The 20,674-nt window shown below is 42.8% G+C and overlaps 2 protein-coding genes and 1 pseudogene across 4 annotated transcripts; all 3 read left to right on the forward strand.

Annotated features, from left to right (window-relative positions):
- The first annotated feature begins 961 nt into the window (after positions 1 to 961).
- On the forward strand, positions 962 to 7,015 carry LOC136491008 (uncharacterized). Its single transcript, XM_066487215.1, has 6 exons — positions 962 to 1,218; positions 3,271 to 3,971; positions 4,224 to 4,416; positions 4,627 to 4,691; positions 4,798 to 5,008; positions 5,934 to 7,015. The coding sequence occupies exons 1-6, from the start codon at positions 1,069 to 1,071 to the stop codon at positions 6,279 to 6,281; spliced, it is 1,668 nt and encodes a 555-aa protein (XP_066343312.1). The 5' UTR covers positions 962 to 1,068; the 3' UTR covers positions 6,282 to 7,015.
- A 1,087-nt stretch (positions 7,016 to 8,102) lies between these two features.
- On the forward strand, positions 8,103 to 15,267 carry LOC136491007 (probable LRR receptor-like serine/threonine-protein kinase At1g63430; annotated as a pseudogene).
- Positions 15,268 to 16,438: 1,171 nt separating this feature from the next.
- On the forward strand, positions 16,439 to 19,756 carry LOC136493261 (protein pxr1-like). Of its 3 annotated transcripts, XM_066489323.1 has the most exons (7): positions 16,439 to 16,857; positions 17,061 to 17,159; positions 17,531 to 17,692; positions 17,770 to 17,827; positions 18,655 to 18,779; positions 19,174 to 19,210; positions 19,242 to 19,756. In XM_066489323.1, the coding sequence occupies exons 1-7, from the start codon at positions 16,549 to 16,551 to the stop codon at positions 19,268 to 19,270; spliced, it is 819 nt and encodes a 272-aa protein (XP_066345420.1). In that variant the 5' UTR covers positions 16,439 to 16,548; the 3' UTR covers positions 19,271 to 19,756. The 3 variants fall into 3 exon arrangements, with proteins under 3 accessions (XP_066345420.1, XP_066345421.1, XP_066345419.1); XM_066489324.1 differs by having other exon boundaries at positions 16,442 to 16,857; positions 17,061 to 17,109; positions 17,589 to 17,692; positions 19,174 to 19,754; XM_066489322.1 differs by having other exon boundaries at positions 16,445 to 16,857; positions 19,174 to 19,751.
- The last annotated feature ends 918 nt before the right edge of the window (positions 19,757 to 20,674 follow it).

A 20,674-nucleotide genomic window follows, 5' to 3' on the forward strand; every position in this document is an offset into this window, starting at 1 on the left:
GTATTATGATCTACTTTTGGTGGAACGTTTGGAAAGAGCAAAATAGAAGAACTTTTCAGAACAAGACTTTGCAGCCTAGTTAGATGGCGCTGTTGTGCAAAGAAGATTTAGAACAATACCAGTTGTGCAAAGAACAACGTTATTAAGTCGCACTCTGCATATCTCATATGTGACTTGGACTCACGAGTCGTGCTCATATGAGTTAAAACAAAAAAGAAATATGACTAGCAAATGTGGCCGTGAGTTGCAACGGAAATAACATGCTACATAACTATTTAACCTTGTATATTAAATTAAAATACAGTCTTGATAGATTTTTTTCTTGCATTGCTAAGCACTACAGTCTTGATAGATCAAATATTTAACTTATTTTAATCTTCTAAAAGTATTTTAAAAATGTGCACAATATTTCTTTTAGCAAGTTAGTTAGCTTGCATGGAATAACTCAACAAATTTTTTTTTAGACGAGAATAACTCAACAAATTTGGGTATATACCGGAAGGAAGCGTCCAGAGAGAAGAAACTAACGGGAAATCAAGAGACATGTCCAGTATGTATCTCTTTGCCGATTAGATATTTGAAAACGTGGCCTGTTTTGCCGCAAGTAGCAAGTCACCAGGAAGCAAGGCGGCGGCGTTTAGATCTCGGCGTGATACTACTTAACGCCGATGTGTGAAGGATGGCGTTGGATGACAGCACGCCGAGGTCCGGAGGTGACACGCCACGTTGGCATTGACGTGGCAGGTTTTGACGTAACCTGACATGACGCCGATTCAAATATCTCAGCGTTTTATTATTTAATGCCGATGTTTGGTCTATTTTTAGAAAAAAGTTTTTAGATGAGTCTATTTTAAGAGATTGTTTTTTGAAAGGGCTAAAATGCAGAATTTTCACCCGCGCCGTTGGGGACGTCGTAACTGAGAGCTCACGAGGGCGCTCGGCCCAGATTACTAGTCCATTCTTCCAGCAGCAGCAGAGGAAGCACAGTCTGCCTCTCCTGACTCCTCTGCTTTCCCGCACCCCCGCACCCGCGCGCACTCACCGTCGCGGCTCCGGCGGCCGGCTGCCATGGCGACGGCGGCCCCGGCAGCGGCGGACTGCCGGGTGCGCACCGTGCTCGCGGCGGCGCTGTCGAGGACCACCGCCGCCTTCCTCTTCCTCTCCATCGTCGCCGTCGGGGTGGTCGTCTCGGGCCGCTGGATCACCGCCACCACCGCTGTGAGTCCACGCTCTCTGATTCCTTCTTGTCGTGTCACGATCGGCGCATCCTTTTTGTTGCGGTGCTGCTGCTTCTTCCGCATGATCGCGAGAATCTCCCTCTTCTTCTTTTTCTTTTTTCTTTTGGACGTTAGAAAATGATTTCTTGTTACAAACTGAAAAAAATTGACCAGCGATGGAATAATAACTTCCTTTCTGAGAACAATAGTGCGCGAATTAGCTTGCTATATTTTGAGATCAGAACAAAGCCGCGAGTGGTTTTGGGTATTTCTAATTTCGGACGTGGAGGCGTGGAGCTGGCGGTTTTTCCTTTCTAGCCGCGCGCCTTGCTGTTGAGCTCTGTTTGGCCTGCAAATGGTTGCCGCGGTAGCAGCCAGCAGAAAACCCTTGTGTGCAGTGCACCTAATTCTAAATTCTGCATTGCGTTCGCCGGGCTGACTTGGTAATCAAGGCCACAACACAACATGACCTAGAGTTATTTTCATGGCCTTAGTTGGCAGAAAAAAAACAGTTTCTTCCTCCATAATTGCTGCATGATTGATTAGTTCTAGACTTCCCGTAGCTCAGAAAGGAGTGAGCTAGACATCCAAAGTCTACTCCCTCCGTCCAAAAAGAGGAGACGCGTGCGGATCAAATTTTCTCAATTTTAACTAGATTTATAAAAATACGTGCAACATTTATATCTTAAAATAAATTTATTATAAAAATATATTCGATGATCTATCTAATGATACTAATTTTATATTATAATTATTAATATTTTATATATGTAATTGGTTAAAGTGAAAAAAAAATTAACTTCTCGAGAAGCGAGAACGACTTGTATTTTAGGACATAGCTGACTTTATTCTACGATGATGAATCGTCGTGTAGTGGCCACTATAAGACAATGAGAGCGACTGAACGAGACTTATAAGGCGGCGGTGCGTGAACGCTAGGGGACCCACGCCTTTGGCCGCCGGCGCAGAAAGATCACTAGGTCCGTAGCCGTAGGCTAGCGGCTAGCTAGATTATACTCCGTTTCTGTATTCTGTTTTGCCCGGCACGTCACGGTGCTCGACATCGACTGCTCGTTCGTGCAGACGGATTGGTGCGATCACGGGAGTTCGTATAGCGGTGTAGGCTAGTCGTCGTTAAAGAACGGGTTCAAGTGGAAAGAGAGAGCGCGCGAAATTGAAAGCCCAAGGAGGCAAGGAGCGTTTGTTCACGTCACAGAGGCAAATGGACCCTGCAAGCTCGCCACGTCTCTGGTGACCAAGCGGATATGTGCTGTTTCTTTCGCTGAAATTTAGCTTACGCTGATACTTATGTTAATTTATTATGAAAATAAAATACCATTCCTTCACTGAAAATTACTCCTCCCGTTTCAAAAAGGTTGTTCTGGCTTTGAATCTAGACAAACACTTGCAGGTTCAAAGTAAAACAACAGTCTTTTTAGAACGGAGGGAGCTTGCATGAATCCTCGAGAATCTTGCTCCGTCGGTTGCTTTCTCCGTTGGTCAGAAACGGCAGCATTCGTCTGCTGGAGCAGCCAGCTGCGGTACACGCCGATTAGGATGGGCCCTCTGTCTAACATCTGGATTTCTATTGCACGCTTATTTGCTCACTCATACTAAGGCTAACAGCGAATAAAAATCATTAATTCTGAAAGAAAAATAATCAAGAGAAAAAACAAAAAAAAAAGATATTTACAGTCATTTATTATGTAAGAATAAGAAAAAGAGGGATTAACAACCCGACATGTAAAGAAAGGAGATATATTGGTGCGAGAGAAAAAAACTATACAGGAAAACTCTAATTAAATTATGCAAGCAGTTGAAAGAGTCTGGTTTAAAACTAAATATTATTATGCTCTAACAAGTTTTTTTTTGAGGATCAATTATGCTCTAATAAGTGCTGACGAGCTCAGCTAATGTCCTGTGCTAGCTCATAATTGGGCTTGCATGACCGATCACATCTGCATTGGGCCTTAGGGCCCAAATGGTTTAACATTCTAATGACTTCTTTTGGGCCAAAAAAAAAAATCATCGCCTTTACTCTTTGCCGTTGCAGGGACGCCTGAGCCTAACGCGCCTCCCCACCAAAGCGGCCGTTCCCGCCGCCACCGTACTCCACCACGCTGAAACGCAACAGCTACAACCGCCGCGCCCGTCCGCACCACCGCCGCCTCCTACCCCTTCCCGACCACCACCTCCCTCCTACTCCATCTCCTGCGCCAGCTTCAACCTCTCCAATCCCGCCAAAGCGCCGCCCAAAACCTCCCAAACCCTCGCGCGCGCGCTCTCCTCTCCCTCCATCTGCCCCGCCTCCCCCAGCCCACCCCCGCCCTCCTCCTCCTCCGCCGCCGCCTCGCCATCCTCCAACAACTCGTGCCCGTCCTACTTCCGCTTCATCCACGAGGACCTCCGCCCATGGCGCGCCGCGGGCGGGATCACGCGCGCCATGCTCGACCGCGCCCGCCTCACCGCCACCTTCCGCCTCGTCGTGCTCGGCGGCCGCGCCTACGTCCAGCGGTTCCGCCCGGCGTTCCAGACCCGGGACCTCTTCACCATCTGGGGCGTCCTGCAGCTGCTCCGTCGCTACCCCGGCCGCGTCCCCGATCTCGACCTCATGTTCGACACCGTCGATTGGCCCGTCGTCCGCGCCCACCTCTACCGCGGGAAGTATGCCGAGATGTTGCCACCGCTGTTCCGCTACTGTGGGGATGATAAAACGCTGGACATCGTCTTCCCAGATTGGTCATTCTGGGGATGGTAATTCTACTTGCTTTGCTTGTTTGAATTGTACATTTTTCGGTCTAAATGGGATAAATTGGGAACTGAACACCAAAAGAAGATGGCACAAAAATGTATGTCAATTATATGATAAGTTCAAGCGAACAGGGCCAGTTCCATTAATGCTAATGTTTTCAGTAATAAATTTTAAATCCGTAGTTTCCATACCTTAAACTTAGATGCATATGAAGTACAACGGTTCTAATGATACTGACTATCCTTCGTTGGCAGGCCAGAGATCAACATAAAGCCATGGGATGCCCTGCAGGAGGACTTGAAGGATGGTAATAACAGAGTGAGATGGATGGATAGAGAGCCTTATGCTTACTGGAAAGGGAATCCATCAGTTTCTGCGACACGTAAGGAACTGGTTAAGTGTAATGTCTCTAGTACACATGATTGGAACGCAAGGATTTACGCTCAGGTAACTTGTTTTTGTTTGTTATTTTTTCCATCCCTGCAATAGGGATCCTTGGAGAAAGTAGAGTCCCTCTGTTCCCCCCTAATAGATTAAAATGGTTCTCTTCGAATTTAGTAAATACTATTACATGTTTACTTCTGTAACTGTTGCTTTTGTGGATAAATACTGAAGATATTTATTGTCTTACTTTATTTTTGGTTTTCTGGGACTTAGGACTGGTTCAAGGAGAGCAAGGCAGGATATAAGGACTCAGATTTGAGTAGTCAGTGTGCTCACAGGTTTGCCTTTTTTTCCTTGTTCTTGTTGAGTTATAACAAGTAAGGAGTTACATAGTTCTATCAATAGCACTTTATGTTCTTAGCACTTTTGCTCAACCGTTTACAGGTACAAGATCTATATTGAAGGATCAGCATGGTCCATCAGTGAGAAATATATACTAGCATGTGATTCAATGACCCTGTTGGTTACACCAAGATACTATGATTTCTTTTCAAGGTCACTCATGCCGATTCAGCATTATTGGCCTGTTCGGGATGACAATAAATGTGCCTCCATAAAATATGCTGTTGATTGGGGCAACTCTCACAAGCAATTGGTACCTTGCATCTATCTATATTTTGTCATCTACATTTGTAGGCAATTTTTTGCAGTTCTAAACATTAGATTTGGAAATAATAGTAATAAGCTCCGCTTGTTACTAACTGAAATCCAGTTGATATGCAGCGTATGGTCTATGGTGTTACTGATAGAGTTTGGTGTTACTGATAGAGTTTGGTGCAAACAACTTCTGCCCATAATAGCGTGCACTGAGAAATCAACCTGGGACCTTTTGTTGAAACATAAATAGCATAAAAATCCACCATGGTGCAAAACATGGCAGAACATAAAATGGAGCAAGCAGATATATAATATTTGAGCATGGGATTAAGAACTTAAAGATACAAGTTTTTCATCCAACACTAGTTTTTCATTCAAAACTGGAAGTGCCCTACTTTTCAACTTAGGCTGGATAAGTATCTACCATTCAATGAACACTTGTTTCACTAGGCTTCTCTCTACTAACAGTCATTTTTAGTTTTCCACAGAGTTAAGAAAACTTTTAAATGGTACTACCTCTGAATCTGATACAAAACAAATGGCCTAGGCCCTAGGATGCATGCTAATAAAAATGCTTTAGGTATGCCCTAGGATTCAAAACTCGGGAGTCGGGACCACTATGCTAATAAAAATGGTTTAGTTTGTCAAGCAAAACTTTACATTACCATCATCAAAAGTACTTCAATGGTAATATAGTTTTATGAATTCAGTATATCTTAGAAAAATAAAAACTCAAGGTGAGTGTTAATGTTATAAACAACTACTAAATTGGACAGGTGGCAGTGATTTTTTACTTGCACTGTTTAGAATTTTTAGCGTGCCTTTATGTTGCAATCTCTTAGATTGTTCCTCTACCTTTGTGAGAAATATACTATGTTTTTTCTCAATTGAAATACTTTTCTCATACTCCAAATCTTTCATAGGCACAGCGCATAGGAAAGCAAGCAAGTAATTTCATTCAAGAAGAGCTCAGTATGGACCATGTTTATGACTACATGCTTCATCTTCTAACTGAATATGCCAAGCTCCTAAAGTTCAAGCCCACTAAGCCACCTGAAGCTGTTGATGTCTGTTCAGAGTCTTTGGTCTGCCAAGCTGAAGGCCTCGAGAAGAAGTTTCTTATGAAATCCATGGTGATGTTTGCTCGTGATGCAGGCCCATGTGATCTGCCTCCTCCCTTCGACCCTCATGAGCTCAAGTTGCTAAAGCAGAGGAAAGAAAATTCAATAAAGCAGATTCAAATGTGGGAGCAAAGAGATATAGGGTCTTAGATAAAAAAAGGGCGTACCAAGTGCAGAGAGCTCCCGCTCTGTGCAGGGTCTGGGGAAGGGTGTTAGTGGCAAGCCTTACCCTCGCCTGTGCAATGCGAGGAGACCGCGACTCGAACCCGGGACCTTCCGGTCACAGGCGGTAAGACTCTACCGCTTGCACCAGGCCCGCCCTTCATATAGGGTCTTAGATAACCCCCTGCTTTTTTTTCTTTCAATCGCAGTCACACATAAGGCCTAATTTGGAAAGCAGGGGGAGGTAAACCCAGGAGAAATGGTTTATTCAAATGACATCCCCATGGATTGCTCACCCTGGGAAAAGTGAGGGATCCCAAGGCGATTTGAGTTTCCAAACTAGCCCTGATTGGTTGGTGTCTTATAATTTGGAATGGGGGGAGTATGATCTAACTTAGTGTCATTGAGGTGCGACCAAATACCAATTATTCATTGGCTGAAATCAACGTAGAAGAATATAGATAAATTGAGCAAATACCCATTCCTTAGGTATTTTTCGTATAAAGCAATGGTTAGCTACTTAGCTATAACCATTTTTCTGTATTTAATTTTGTTTTGATTGGCTTTACTTTGTAAAGCAACTGTAAATGTTACACAGAAATAGTTCAACAACAATTATGCAGAATATATAATTCTTAGCCAATATTCACTTCCTCATTGAGATTGGATGTCGTAGATATCTGTGCTATAGCTCAAAAAGAAGTATTGCAATGTGAACTCCTGTGAGTTCTTGTACCGTGGAGAGCTTGATGGAGCATGTCAAGGGTATCCTCTGGGAGTTTAACGCATGACCTCTAGCTAATTAATTTTACTTGAGATGCTCTCTTTCACTGGTCACTGGCATGGTAAGCAACTTCACCAGTATTTTTACCCTGCAGAAAACCCTTGAATCGGTACTCTGATAGACGATGCAAAGGAAGGTGGTGCCTTGTGAACATTTCTGGTCCATTTAGGATTTGCATCACTGGGATTTCCGAAGCCTGTGTCAGTTTCTTAAGAGTCAATCCAATTGCAGGTTTCAGTTTTCCACTACAGCAATGCATTGTTTTCTTTGCATTGATGTCAGGTAAAGGTTGTTACTACTAGTTTTCTTTGACGTCTTCCATATATCAAGTATATGAACTTGCCTTGCTCATGGCTTTGGTTGGAGTGAGCTCTGAAATCTCACCTTGGTGTCCACGCCTACAGTCCATTGTGGAAAAAGGGCTATGCAGCATAAGAATATCTAGTACAGTTATTTGGTACATACTATTTTCTCAACAGTCAACAAGCTCATAGTCAATGGAGAAAAAAAAAAAACAGAAGCGTAATTTCTTTGAGCCTTCTTCATTAGTCCCCCAAGTTTGATGTCAAGTATTTTTTTTCACCTTTTACTGTTCTGTTTGCTGCATTATCCATTACATTGCATCCAGACTGCATCCAGGTTCTTGTAGAGATTATCAATATCTAGCTACAGTGACATGGTCAAGATCATGACGTCAGTTACTCTATCCGCTCCAAGTTATAGGTCACTTTCTTTGTCTGAAGTTAAATATGGTCAAGTTTTTAGAAAAAAAATATATTAACATCTGTAAGCTCAAATAAATGTACTGTCAGAAAATGTTTCAAGATGGGTTTAATGAATCTAATTTTGGTGTTACAGATTTTGTTGTATTTTTCTATAAATTTAGTTAAAATTAGAGACATATGACTTATGATAAAACTGAAGTAATCTAATTTGGAACGGAGAAAGTAATTCTTTTTCCGTGAAACAGACCACAAGAAAAGAAACAAGGAGGGTGAAATGTGAAGAAAAGTAAAATCATTTTGGAATGAAGACTAAGGTCTTTGTTTTGAGTCCAGTAGCTGCTAATAGCTCATAGCTAATATTAGCTTACTAACTATTAGTTGTTATTAGCTACTTTGGTCCAACTAGTGAGATACTTGATGCTCATAATCAGTAGTTGTTTGTTAGTACTTCAGCCAATAATTAACTAGACTATTAGTTGATCGTATTGATTTGTAATGCATTTCTTTCTGTACGCATGCTCTTTTAGGGAATTGCAAGCGGTTACAGGTACTTGATGCTCAATGTAGTGAAACAACTTTTTGAGAGGCGAATGTAGAAAGGAGAGATAAAGTAAAGAATGCCATTCTCATAGAGTACCAGGGAACCTTGTGTCTGAAGGCTATTATATCACACCGCATCCCATTTGGCAGCTACAGGAATCATGATTAGTCTTGCGTTGATTTGCTTGGAAGCAGCACTATCTCCCTTTTCGGTCCACCTTTAAATTAAACAATCTCCACTGGCCTGCACGTGCATATTCGTGTGAAAAAAAAATCTCTCTCCTCTAGGCTCCAAGAAATTCACAGATGCGAAATGAAACTGAACACTGGAAAGTGAGGAAACGCCTCACATTTCTCAAAAAAACACAGCAAGCATTTTTTTTTCTTTTAGAAGTTCCACATAAGAACTAGGAAGCTAGCTTAAGATTAAGAACATGATTGTGACTTTTGAGTTACCCATTTCTTTTGATCAACTAGTGTACCCTTTATTGCTTTTCCTTGCAGGCTAACATTTCGCTAGGCCACGGCACGATGATGGCGCCCTGTCAAACTAAGTAGTACGTGACAACGGTGACGTGTACCCATCTCTGACTAGTGATTACTCTAGATTTCTTCTTTTGAAACAGAGGTGATTACTCTAGAATTGTCGTAACTTTCTGCAATACTCCCTCTGTCCCAGAATAGATGACGTTATGGAATACGTGCTGGTCAAACTTTCTCAACTTTGATTAGATTTATAGAAAATACGTGCAATATTTATATCTCCAAATAAATTTATTATGATAGTATATTCAATGATCTATCTAAAGATACTAATTATGTATTATAAATATTACTATTCTTTTATATATAATTGGTCAAAGTTTAAAAAGGTTGACTTCTCGGGAAACGAGAATGACTTCTAGGCCCTGTTCGCTTCGCTGAAAAAACAGGCCGAAACACTGCTTCGGCTGATTTGTTATGAGAGAAAAACATTGTTCAGACTGAAAAACAAGCTGAAAAATACGGATTATAAGACAAGCGAACGTGGCCCTATTCTGGAACAGAGGGAGCAATGGACTAGTGGTTGCAACAACTCTTCTCAGGTTATTGCGTCATCCTTTCCTTAATAAAATGTCAAACAAGCAAGTGCGAGGAAACGCCCACGGCACAAAGAAACGCCCGGTCCGGCCGTGACACGGAGCGAAAGTGTATTCTATACCCCTGAGCCCTGATCCCAGGAAGATTTGAAGCGTCACCTAACCCGCCAGTCGCTCTCAGAATGCCTGCGTGAAGGAGCGTGTCCGGCCCGGACCTCCAAGCTGAATTGGTCCGGAAGATTTCAAATTCCGATGGAGGGATGAACACCAGTTGCTCTGATAAAATGATAAGCTTAACTGTCAGCTTCAGGTATAGATGATCTGCTACCTGATCTGGTACTCTGGAGCTGGCCATGGGGCGAGTGTGTGCCGTGTCCGGAACGTGCCCCAGGTGTACAAACTCGGATCCGGTACGTGTACGTACAGCGGCTGTGGAGTGAGACCTGAAAAGGGGCGCAGAGTAAAGTGGGGGTGATGCACGGCACGGCAGGAAACGACTACGGCAGAATACCTGCGGGGGTGGGTTTGGTTGGGGCTTTGTCCTCGTACGATTAGACTAGTAGCAACTAGCAAGCAGTTGCCCTTGCCAAGCCATCATCACCGCTTGGCGTGGCCGTTAAGTGCACGCAGTGTGCAACCCGCTTCGTCCTCTTCCACCTTCCTCGCGGCCCCATCGGCGCGGCGGGCCATAAACATACCATACGCGACACGAGGACCTCCATGACCATGTGATTGTGAAGTGAAGCAAGCGAACCAGCCGCCCCTGCTTTCCTCTCGATCACTTCCAGCGCCCGCCACCGCGCCGCGCGCCGCCGCCGGCGTGATACTTTTCTCCCCCTCGTTTTTCTTGTGGTGTTGCACCCAGCACCCGTGAGCATTTTCCGGGGGGCTGGTGTGTGTGTGTGTGTGTGTGTGCACGGATGGGGAGGAGCGGCATGTCGACGGCGAGGTTGCTCGGGGTCTCCTTCCTCTGCGTGCTTCTCGTCAGGAACTCTGAATCTGCTTCGGATGACGGTATTGCTCCTCTCCTGTGTTCTGTGTGCTGTGTGCTTCCTTCAGCTATACTCTTACTTGGTGACAAGTTGATAGCCGCTGACTGCTGTGTTCTTCTTGCGTTGCGCTTGCCAGTATCTGCGCTTCTTGCGTTCAAGAGAGCCATCTACGAGGACCCTCTGTCCAAGCTGTCGGATTGGAACTCCAAGGACAAGGATCCCTGCGCCTGGTCCGGTGTGGGGTGCTCGCCGTTCAACAACCGCGTGGTCACGCTGTAAGAATCACAAGAACTGGCCACCCTTTTTTTTATCCCTCATCTGTTTTTCCTTTCTCGCATTGCTTAAGGTCACATGATTCTAAGCAGAAGAATTCCAAGATTCTCGTTTCACAAGTGCTTTGTCTGTTGAAGCATATTCGTGGCCTTCCCTGGCTACTTGTCCAAATAGCATTCATGGTTCATTAGCTCAGATGAAAAAGAAAAGAAGGTTGCTAACCATATGCGAAATGTGATATTCCGGCCTATTTTAGAGCTTGCTCAAATGGATGGCGAACAATTATGCACTGTGGTTGAAATTAAACACTGCTGGTGGTAGAAATCTCTGCAGCAGTAGCAGAATGATGCATGTTCTCCCACAGTTAAAGTGGACAAAGTTTCTGACACCAGATAAGGCACCCAGCTGGAAGCTATCATTCACCTTTATCTACTACTTTTTATTCCTGTCTTCAGTTGACTTAACAAGCATCCACAATATTTCTCCAATTCTCCTCCTACAAAACCATGCACATATATAGTTTTGAGTATGTGGATTTTGTGGTCCATCTAGAAGGCAAACCCTCAAGCCAGTATTTTTTTCAGTTTTTATGTTGAAAGAAAAAACAAAGACAAGTGTTGTTTCTCCAAATTCAGATAGGGATTTTGTTGTTTGAACAAGTACTTAACTTATTTTTTCTCTGTTGATGAACGTCCTGTTCTCATATATTAAGTGTCTGTTATTTTTTCACTGTATAGTGAGCTGTCAAATTCATCTCTCCAAGGATTTTTGGCACCACAGATTGGATCCCTAAGATCTTTGCAAAATCTGTGAGTACTATCACTCCATGAAACTCCAATTTTAGTTTCACCTAAAAAGAATATCAACTGATAGTCTTGGGAAACTTCTTGCAGCGTGTTGGATCACAATACATTCATGGGCTCAATACCAAAAGACATTGGCATGCTAAAGAACCTGATCGAGCTGAACCTTAGCTCCAACCAACTTGCGGGGCCTATACCCAGTGAGATTGGTGACTTGGCAAAGATCACAAAAATGTACAAGAAGAGCTAGAGATCAACTTGTGCTGTTCTCATCCTTACTTCAATTTTATAACTCATCTGTTCTCTTATGCCCTAGAGACCTTCATGCAAATCGGTTGGATGGCACTATCCCTCCTGAGCTTGGCATGTTGGGAAGCCTCCTTGAGCTACGGTTGAGCAATAACAGCCTTACAGGCATTATTCCTGCAAGTAATGATTCAGACATGTAAGTAACTAATTTTCAGTGTCTTCAAAACCCCAAAGGTTGTTTTCAGTAACTGTTTGATTTTAATTAACTGTATGGAGACAAGCTAAATGAGATATGAAACAATGGTCAAACTGTGAACTCCAGAACCTTGACAGTACTCTTCTATTCAGACATCAATTGGTGTGGCATATGAACAACCAGTTATACCTGTAATACTTCTTTCAGGGAATCTGCAAACAGCAATGATCAAATTGGATTGTGTCAGCTATCTCAGCTAACCAATGTTGATCTCTCGTATAACTTTTTGGTTGGAGATATTCCCACATGCTTACAACAAATCCAAAGGTACACCTTCGCCTTTTGTGGCTTAAATGTTTCAGTTGTCTTCCTGAACTTACCTGTTTTACAGTATTTGAACAGATCAAGCTTGGTAGGGAATTGCTTCCAGAACAACACATCAAACCGTCCACTACAGCAATGTATGGCGATATTTCATATTCTAATTTTTGACATATTATAGTCAATAATACAGTTTGTTCCTCTTTTTTTTTTTGGCTGTTTGACACCCTTTTCCTTCGTTATTTGACAAGAGCATATACATCGATGGTTGCAAGATACAATTATTGGTTCCTGGTGAAAATCCTTGTGCTGAGCAAAATGAAAAGTTCACAAAAAAATACTTTATAAATAACAGATTGGTAAAGCAATCCTAGCATTTAATGAACTACAGTATTTTAGGAAGTTACTAAACTACATATTCTGTCAGACTACCCCATTAGGCTAGTCTGAGTAAAGAAGTCCAACCCTTTGTTCATCCCTAGAAGATGAAATTGGGGTGCATTTCTGGGCTCGAGGACATAGTGTGATGTTGGGAACCTAACTATAGGCTGTTAAAAATTTATCTGACACTTAACAGAAAAAGTAACCCTAGTTACATTGCTTATTGCGTTCAGTTTCGGATCACTAAGTTACGGATGATTTGGGACCTGGGATAGTGTAACCTTGGCTATGGTTGTTAAAATAAAGGCCTGAACTTGACACTTTGTTTGCTTCCTTGTTGGATCCGATCTCCCACATTCTTCCTTTTGTCCTTCTGTGCTTTGATCTTTAAGGCTCCTTTTGTTTTGGTTCATGTTACATCTGAGCAATACAATACGACTCATACCGGTCTATATACTATATGTTGTGAAACTAGAACGTTCACAATGTTACTGTAATTTGCTTTTCTGAACAGTGAGCAAGTGCACTACATATTATATTACAGGTGAAACTAATCAGGAGAGAGGCAAAGACAATGGTACTGATGAGAATGTGCAGAAAGGCCTGCCAGAGCCACTTTGGCTATTCATTCTGGAAGTCATCGCAGCAGTTTCATTGCTTTGTTTGTTAACACTTTGTACCATGACTGGCCTCCGAAGGTGCAGAGCTAGATCCTCTGGGTCCGGGACCAGTGTTCCATGGACAAGAGCTGTAAGCTGGAAGGAGAACACCGTAATCTCAATCGGTCAGTGCCTGCTTTTGTTGCGAGTTACTGATAGAACTGAACTTTACACTGTGTTGATAACGGGTTGCCTTCAATATAAAATGAACAGGCACGAGAGCTGCCTATTATATTGATAAAGAAGAAATTATGTTGATTACCAGTTGTTGCTTGTGTAGATGATGACCTCCTGGTAAATGTGCCAAAGATAAGCCGGCAGGAGCTGGCAGAGGCTTGTGAAGACTTCAGCAACATAATTGGATCGTCTCAGGAGACAGTTGTGTACAAGGGAACTCTAAAGGATGGCCGGGAAATCGCTGTTGTGTCGCTGACTGTTCTGGTGCTTTACTGGAATGACTATGTGGAACTTTACTTTCAGAAGGAGGCGAGTGTCAACCAACTAAACCCACATCAAGATTTTTACTGCTGTATAATCGTATCTCATAATATGCTCGAAATGTTCAGGTGATAGAAATGTCCAGACTGAGTCATGAAAACGTTGCAAAGATGTTGGGATACTGCAAGGAGTCTGATCCATTTTCAAGAATGCTAGTCTTTCAGTATCCACCAAATGGGACACTCTACGAGCATCTGCATGGTAAGTCAACAGGCTCTTGCCTTGCTCCATGCCTCCATGGATGGTGGCATGAACTCGGTGCGTTATCTGTTTGCAGATGGAGATGGGTGGCAGCTATCTTGGCCTAGACGGATGAAGTTAGCACTCGCCATCTCGCGGGTTCTCAGATACTTGCACACCTGAGCTGCAACCTCCATTTGCAGTTGCTGCACTGACGTCTAGTTCAGTTTACCTAACCGAAGACTTCTCCCCAAAGGTCTGTGTTGTATATATGCACTCCTAGACACACTGCTAAATCAGATAACAACTGCATAGCATCCTGATTTCTGAGCTATGAGGTTCCAGTCTTAGTTCAGTTCAGATAACAACTGCAGCTGATTGCGGTTTTGCAGATAATCGATTTTGAGAGGTGGAGATATCTTGCGACAAAACCAGGATTTGACTCACTGAATGGGTCAGCCAACAGCATTACAGATTCTCGGCATAAGCGTTTCATGGACGTCCAGGCCAACACCTATGCGTTCGGCGTGATCCTGCTGGAGCTGATCAGTGGCAGAGCCTCGGTTTCCAAAGATAAAGGGGGCTTAGTGGATTGGGTAACTGCTGACTCTTCTTGACTCAAGCGGCCAAGCCTGCTCATGCTACAGCTACACTGCCTCAGGCATGAATGGCCTCAGGCTACCTGTATCTGTGATCACTGACAACGGCGTGTTGCATGCAGGCAAGAAAGCACCTGGAGCAGCCCGAGGAGTTCAGCAAGCTGGTGGACCCGAGGCTGCAGAGCGTTAACCAGGAGAGCCTGGGCATCGTCTGCAACGTGGTGAACCTGTGCATCGACCCGGAGCCGTCGCGGCGGCCGTCCATGAGCATGATCGCGGCCATCCTGGATGAAGGCATCGAGGCGTCGGCGGCCACCTTGCTCAAGAATTCGTCTCTGGCCTGGGCCGAAGCCGAGCTGGCCATCTCCTAGATGCCCTTTGCGGCTTTGCTCGTTTGCTGCACTCGCTAGACTGTATGCAGCCTGTTCGTTTCGGCTACGATCGATTATTACTGCTGGCTGGTTTGGTGGGAAGAAAAATATTGTTCTGGCTTATAATCCACGACCGTTTACGACCGAGCGAACAGGCTGATGGTTGCTTGGACAGTGATGGTTTGACCCATTGTTACTCCGTTTGGCATTGTAATGGTTTTTTTTCTCTTATCTGGAGAGAGAAAATTGCGTAGAAATCTGAATTCAAAATGACTTTGATCAGCCCGACAAGCAGAGTTTTTTTTATCCTTTCAAATACAGAGGGAGAGCATTTTCTTTTCTTTTTTGAGCACAGCATTTTCTTCTTTGTTGGGGTAGCATACTTTTCCGGAAAAAGTCCACGCTACCTTCCTTAACTTTCGTGAAAGTCCGCTTTTTCTCCCCAAACTTCAAAACCAGGCAAAACACCTCTCTCAGCTTTTAAAACCGTTCATCTTACCTTCCTGGCCCTATTATAAACGGTTTTGAAGGCGGTTTTGTCTTTTTTATTTATTTTATTTATTTTGGTTGAATCTTTAAAAAATTATAGTAAATCACAAAAAAATCATAAAATGGAAAATTCAATTTTTTGAACTTCACATGAGTAGATCTACACAATGAACATATAATATGGTATGCTTTAGTACAAAGTTTTTGTTGTGGCTTTAGATCTATGTTTTTCTGTAATTAAATAGAAAAATTCATAGCTATAGTTTCTATGGTCCAATTATGATGAAATTTTTATGGTGGACTAATTATTGTATGCTTAAACTGTAGTAAAAAATTCATACTCATTGGATCATGTATAACTTAGTTATAGATTTTATTTAAGTTTATGCTTGTTAAATATAAATAAATCTATAACGAAGCTATACATGATCGAATGAGTATGATTTTTTTACTACAGTTCAATCATACAATAATTAGTCCACCATAAAAATTTTATCACAATTGGACCATAGAACTGCAGCTATGAATTATTCCAATTAATTACATAAAAGCATAGATCTAAAGCTACAGCAAAAACTTTATATTAAAGCTTACCATATTATATATACACTGTGTAGATCTACTCATGTGGAGTCCACCAAAATTGGATTTTCCATTATATGTTTTTCTGTGATTTACTAGGATTTTTTAAAGATTCAGCCGAAATAAATAAAAAAGAAAAAGATAAAACCGCCTTTAAAACTGCTTATAACAGGGCTAGGGGGTAAGATGAATGGTTTTAAAAGTTGAGGGAGGTGTTATGCTCGGTTTTGAAGTTCAGAAAGAAAAAACGGACTTTCGCAAAAGTTGAGAGAGATAATGTGGACTTTTTCCTTCTTTTCATAAGTCTCTTTATTTCCATTTCATCGGCGGCCCACGCGAATGCGGCCTACGAACCACGGAGGCCGTAGGTCCCAAATATCCAACGGCCTGCAAAGAACAACCCACAGATCGGCCGCAACGGGGACTCTGGGAGACTGGGAGTGAACTTTTTTCTTTTCTTTTCTTTTTTTTTTTTTGATGAGAATATAATATGCGTCGGGGAAGGGAAGGAGCACCTTTTGCCGCCGCGTCGCCATGGCGGCGGGAAGAGAAACCGACGAACAGCTGACCGAGTACGAGAAGCAGCGGCTGTCCCGGATACGCGAGAACGAGGCACGACTCGAGGCCCTGGGCCTCCGCAGCCTCGCAGCGTCTCCTCTCCTCCGCAGCCCGTCGCCGGGGACGGCCAAGGGGAAGCAGAAGAAGCGGTCCGCCGACGAGGACGAGGAGTACGTCCCATCCGATAACGGCGGCGGCGAGGAGGACGACGAGAGCTCGTTGGAGAGCGCGCAAGACGAAGAGGTGGAGGGAGCGGGGAAATCAGCTTCTAGGTCACATGCCAAGGTGCGGGGCTTCCCCTTTCCTCAGTTCTATGTCATCCACTCATCCTCATTCGTTGATGGGGTCTGCCGTCTAGGCGTCGCCCTCATAAATGGTAATTTTTACTGCACAATGGGGGTTTAAGATCCACTAATGAAAGGGTATGATTTGGTAGCTGCTATTATACCACAGATGTGTTGCATAATTGTTCTCACATTTTGTTTCAGGGAAAGAAAAAGAAATTGTCAAAATCTACAAAGAGCGCGCGTACTAAAGGTAGTGCTTCTTTTGCTGATGTGGTGGATGATGATACAGCCTTACAGCAGGTATTGTGATAACCACGAATACACTACAAGAGCAATATTGACCCTAGAATGGCCCTCAGATCCTAAACGTTTGTGCTAAGGCCATGTTTAGATCACCTCCAAATTCCAAGTTTTTTCACTCTCTCTCCATCACATCAATTTTTAGCCGCTTGCATGGAGTATTAAATGTAGGTAAAAAAAATAACTAATTACACAGTTTAGTTGGAAATCACGAGATGAATCTTTTGAGCCTAGCTGGTCTACGATTGGACAATATTTACCAAATAAGACGAAAGTGGTACTATTCATCAGGTTCAAAAAACTTTCAATCTAAACGAGGCCTAAGTTTTCATTGTATGCTTTGGTTAGCACTTTAATTAACAATGATACAGGCAATTGCTCTCTCCCTTGCGGAATATTCAGAAAAGCCTGTGACTGCATTGGGTGCAGAAACATCGAGCACAGTAACAGGAGCGAGTGAAAGTACTCCACACAAGAACAACAGCAAAGCATCAGTTCAGGACTCAGCTAAGAACAAGAAGATTAAAAAGCTGGTACGTCCCTTCAAGCTTGAGTTGTATCAATTTCACCTGTGCCATGTATGTTTTACGCACTCGTTTTTCCCCCCAAGGGTAAGAGCCGGATTCAGCTGACAGAAGATGATGTGGTTGCATTCTTCTCATTTGACGGTACTCTTATCTGATACCAAAATTCATTTTCTACATGTCTGACCCATCAAATGTGTTAAATATTGTTCATTATTCCAGGATCTTGTCAAGTACAAGATCTTGTTAAGTGCAATGAATAGTATTTTCATGAAATGTAATGAACTCAAAGTAACTTGGTTTGAATCCACGTTATTTTAAATCTGCTTTGGTGCGGATGTTTTTAGTCTAGTTTGACCCTCTCATACTTGTTTGCAGCTCATAGAATTAGCCCCTCGCGCACCCACCCCCCCACCCCCCCCTCCCCCCCCAAATCCCCATCTGCTTATGGATCAGCTGTAGGTTTAGATGCAAGATAGAAGCTTAAACCAAACCTAAAACTAGCATGATTCTGTTTCTAGTCTTGTTTCTAGAGAAGGACCATGACCATGCCGCTATCGTAATATGTTGGTGCACACAGACTTGAAAGGAAAAAAATGATACACCTTTCGCTTCATTGGTTGCTTGCAATTTAATTTCTGCGGAAACTGGTAGGAATATTTGCGAACTTACTTTGGTCTACAATTCATTTATTGTGCAATATCTGCCAAGAAATGATAGCAACAGGTGGTAGTACAGTAGTACTGATGTATACCACGAGTCAAACTGAAATTACTAGCCTCGAAATAGCTTCTCTGGGTATTTGTTCCGAGGTATCTATAGAGCAAACTGATGATCTATACACTTTTATTAAAAAATGATTGATACACTTATTGCTTATATTTACTGCATGCTCTGTACAAAAAAAAAATATCATTCTTAGTATATTACTTGTGGAAATAGTACTGATTTGTTCACATTTTGTTTCTCAGAAGTTGGTAAAGGATATATTACCCCATGGGATCTTGAAAGAATGGCTACAATAAATGATTTCATCTGGACAGATTCTGAGATATCTAAGATGATCCGTTGCTTTGATAATGACGGTGATGGAAAGGTTTGTCTTCGATTTCCTCTCAAGTTTAAGTATCAATGTGAACCCACTTGCGATTTGCTAACATTCACTAGCACCTGAAAATGAACCAGAACTGACAGTTTTGTTTCCTCGTTTTTATTTGCCCATCCAAAGCAAGTTGATTTGTATATATGAAAACACCCTGGATCACCATGAACCCGCTGAATCTTCAATTCAATGGATATCAGTCTCTTTAGCTTGTCAATTTAATCAGACATTAGTTAGCATTGCGGATGTGTACTACTGATTCCTATATACATCTGTTCATGATTGCCAATGTTGAACAAGCACTAGAAATATAAGGTTTCTTTTCAACCTCCAATTTCACTATAATTTCTCCCCTATTTTCTTACATCTTGATTTTGCTGCTCCACAGATAAACCTCGAGGATTTCCGCAGCATTGTATCTCAATGCAACATGTTGCAGGAGCATGAGAAGTGAGGGCAACATGTTGCAGGAGCATGAGAAGTGAGGATGACGAGTGTTGCCTGTCTGAAGATGCTTGTACTCTAGTTATGCATGGCCCAGCCTGTGACATTGCATCAACATTACTGGCATAGCGGGGGGACATAAAGTGAGACAATGAAGCCCATTTGTGTTTTCCTTTTAGCCATTCAATAGAACCTTTTTGTTGTTGGAGCTTGTCAAGTCCAGTTGACCAGGGATTTATGATTCTACACGACTATTCTTCTGTGTAAACACTAAACAAACAGATTCTGAAAATGATAGTTGCTGCGATCGTAGCTTTTAAAGTTTTTTTTTTAAGAGGTGCACTACTAATACCTTTAGGTATCACCTTTTTTCTATGGAGAAGTTGTGTCAGAGAAGGCCATGCGCGAATTGGACGATTTCAAAGTTTCATACATTGTCTTCTTTTTATTTCGGGTTCTAGTAGTAATTATCTTACGTCCACCTTTTTTTTGGAAAGATGTACGTCCACTGTTTTACTCTGAACCAGTCCGTTCTACTCACACATTACGGCGTTTTTTTTCATGAAATGATATTGAAGTTTACGGCTGATAAACCGACTGATGTTATTTTATTATGAGAGAAAAATAATGTACCATAGATGATAAGCTAGGCTGATAAGTTAAGCGAACGGGGTAGAATACGGGTGTCCTGCTTTAGATTGACTTGACAAAGTGATACGGTCCTTTTACGCACCTTTAGATTGACTTGACAAAGTGATACGGTCCTTTTACGTATCGTCCGGCTATGCATTGCTATGTGGCACTTGATCTTGGACGTTGGGCGCGATCTTCGCCGTTGCTTCGCTGAATTAGCGTTGGGGCGAAGTTGTAGCATCGTTCTTGACGTCTTGCCTCCCGATGCGCGGTTCCACTTAGGAAACCCACCCCGCTGGGAGTCGTGGGTGGCGTTGCACGGGTGCGTGGCTATAACTTCCCCCACCGTGAGAGTTGGACGGACGCCCAAGACTTTGCAGCCAGCGAGGAAGCCAGAAAAAAATTTAGGAGAGGCTAAACAAAAGAATAGAGGCTTTTTTATCTTCTCTTAACCTTAGTCCCTCCTACCTAATACATATATACATAAAATTTTAAGGGAGGGCTTAGGAGGGCTCCACGTGCCCAGGATCGGTAGGGGGAGCTAGAGCCCCCAAGCCCCACCGCTGGCTCCGTCGCTATTTGCGGCTATAAAAGTGGAAGACTTTGCGCCCAAGACTTTGCATGCAGTCATATTAACAAAATTAATGTGTCTAAATCATGATTATTAAATGAATTTTAATTCCAAGATCCAATCGAGGCCTAGCGAAATTTCAAAGTCATAGAAATATGCATGAAATAGGATGATAATTCTTTCCGAACGACTAGCCTCAGGACAGACGCTCCCGTCGGGCGTCCAGACGTGGCTCGCTCTA

The sequence above is a fragment of the Miscanthus floridulus genome, chromosome 11 (assembly GCF_019320115.1).
Source record: "Miscanthus floridulus cultivar M001 chromosome 11, ASM1932011v1, whole genome shotgun sequence".
In the NCBI taxonomy this organism is placed as follows: domain Eukaryota; kingdom Viridiplantae; phylum Streptophyta; class Magnoliopsida; order Poales; family Poaceae; genus Miscanthus; species Miscanthus floridulus.

Excerpts from the sequence above, each read along its gene's own strand:
- LOC136493261 (XM_066489323.1), top strand. The coding sequence starts at position 16,549 with ATGGCGGCGGGAAGAGAAACCGACGAACAGCTGACCGAGTACGAGAAG. Across the intron at positions 16,858-17,060 it reads CTTCTAGGTCACATGCCAAG|GGAAAGAAAAAGAAATTGTC; the intron begins GTGCGGGGCTTC and ends ATTTTGTTTCAG. Across the intron at positions 17,693-17,769 it reads ACAAGAAGATTAAAAAGCTG|GGTAAGAGCCGGATTCAGCT; the intron begins GTACGTCCCTTC and ends TTTCCCCCCAAG.
- LOC136491008 (XM_066487215.1), top strand. The coding sequence starts at position 1,069 with ATGGCGACGGCGGCCCCGGCAGCGGCGGACTGCCGGGTGCGCACCGTG. Across the intron at positions 1,219-3,270 it reads GGATCACCGCCACCACCGCT|GGACGCCTGAGCCTAACGCG; the intron begins GTGAGTCCACGC and ends TTGCCGTTGCAG. Across the intron at positions 3,972-4,223 it reads GATTGGTCATTCTGGGGATG|GCCAGAGATCAACATAAAGC; the intron begins GTAATTCTACTT and ends CTTCGTTGGCAG.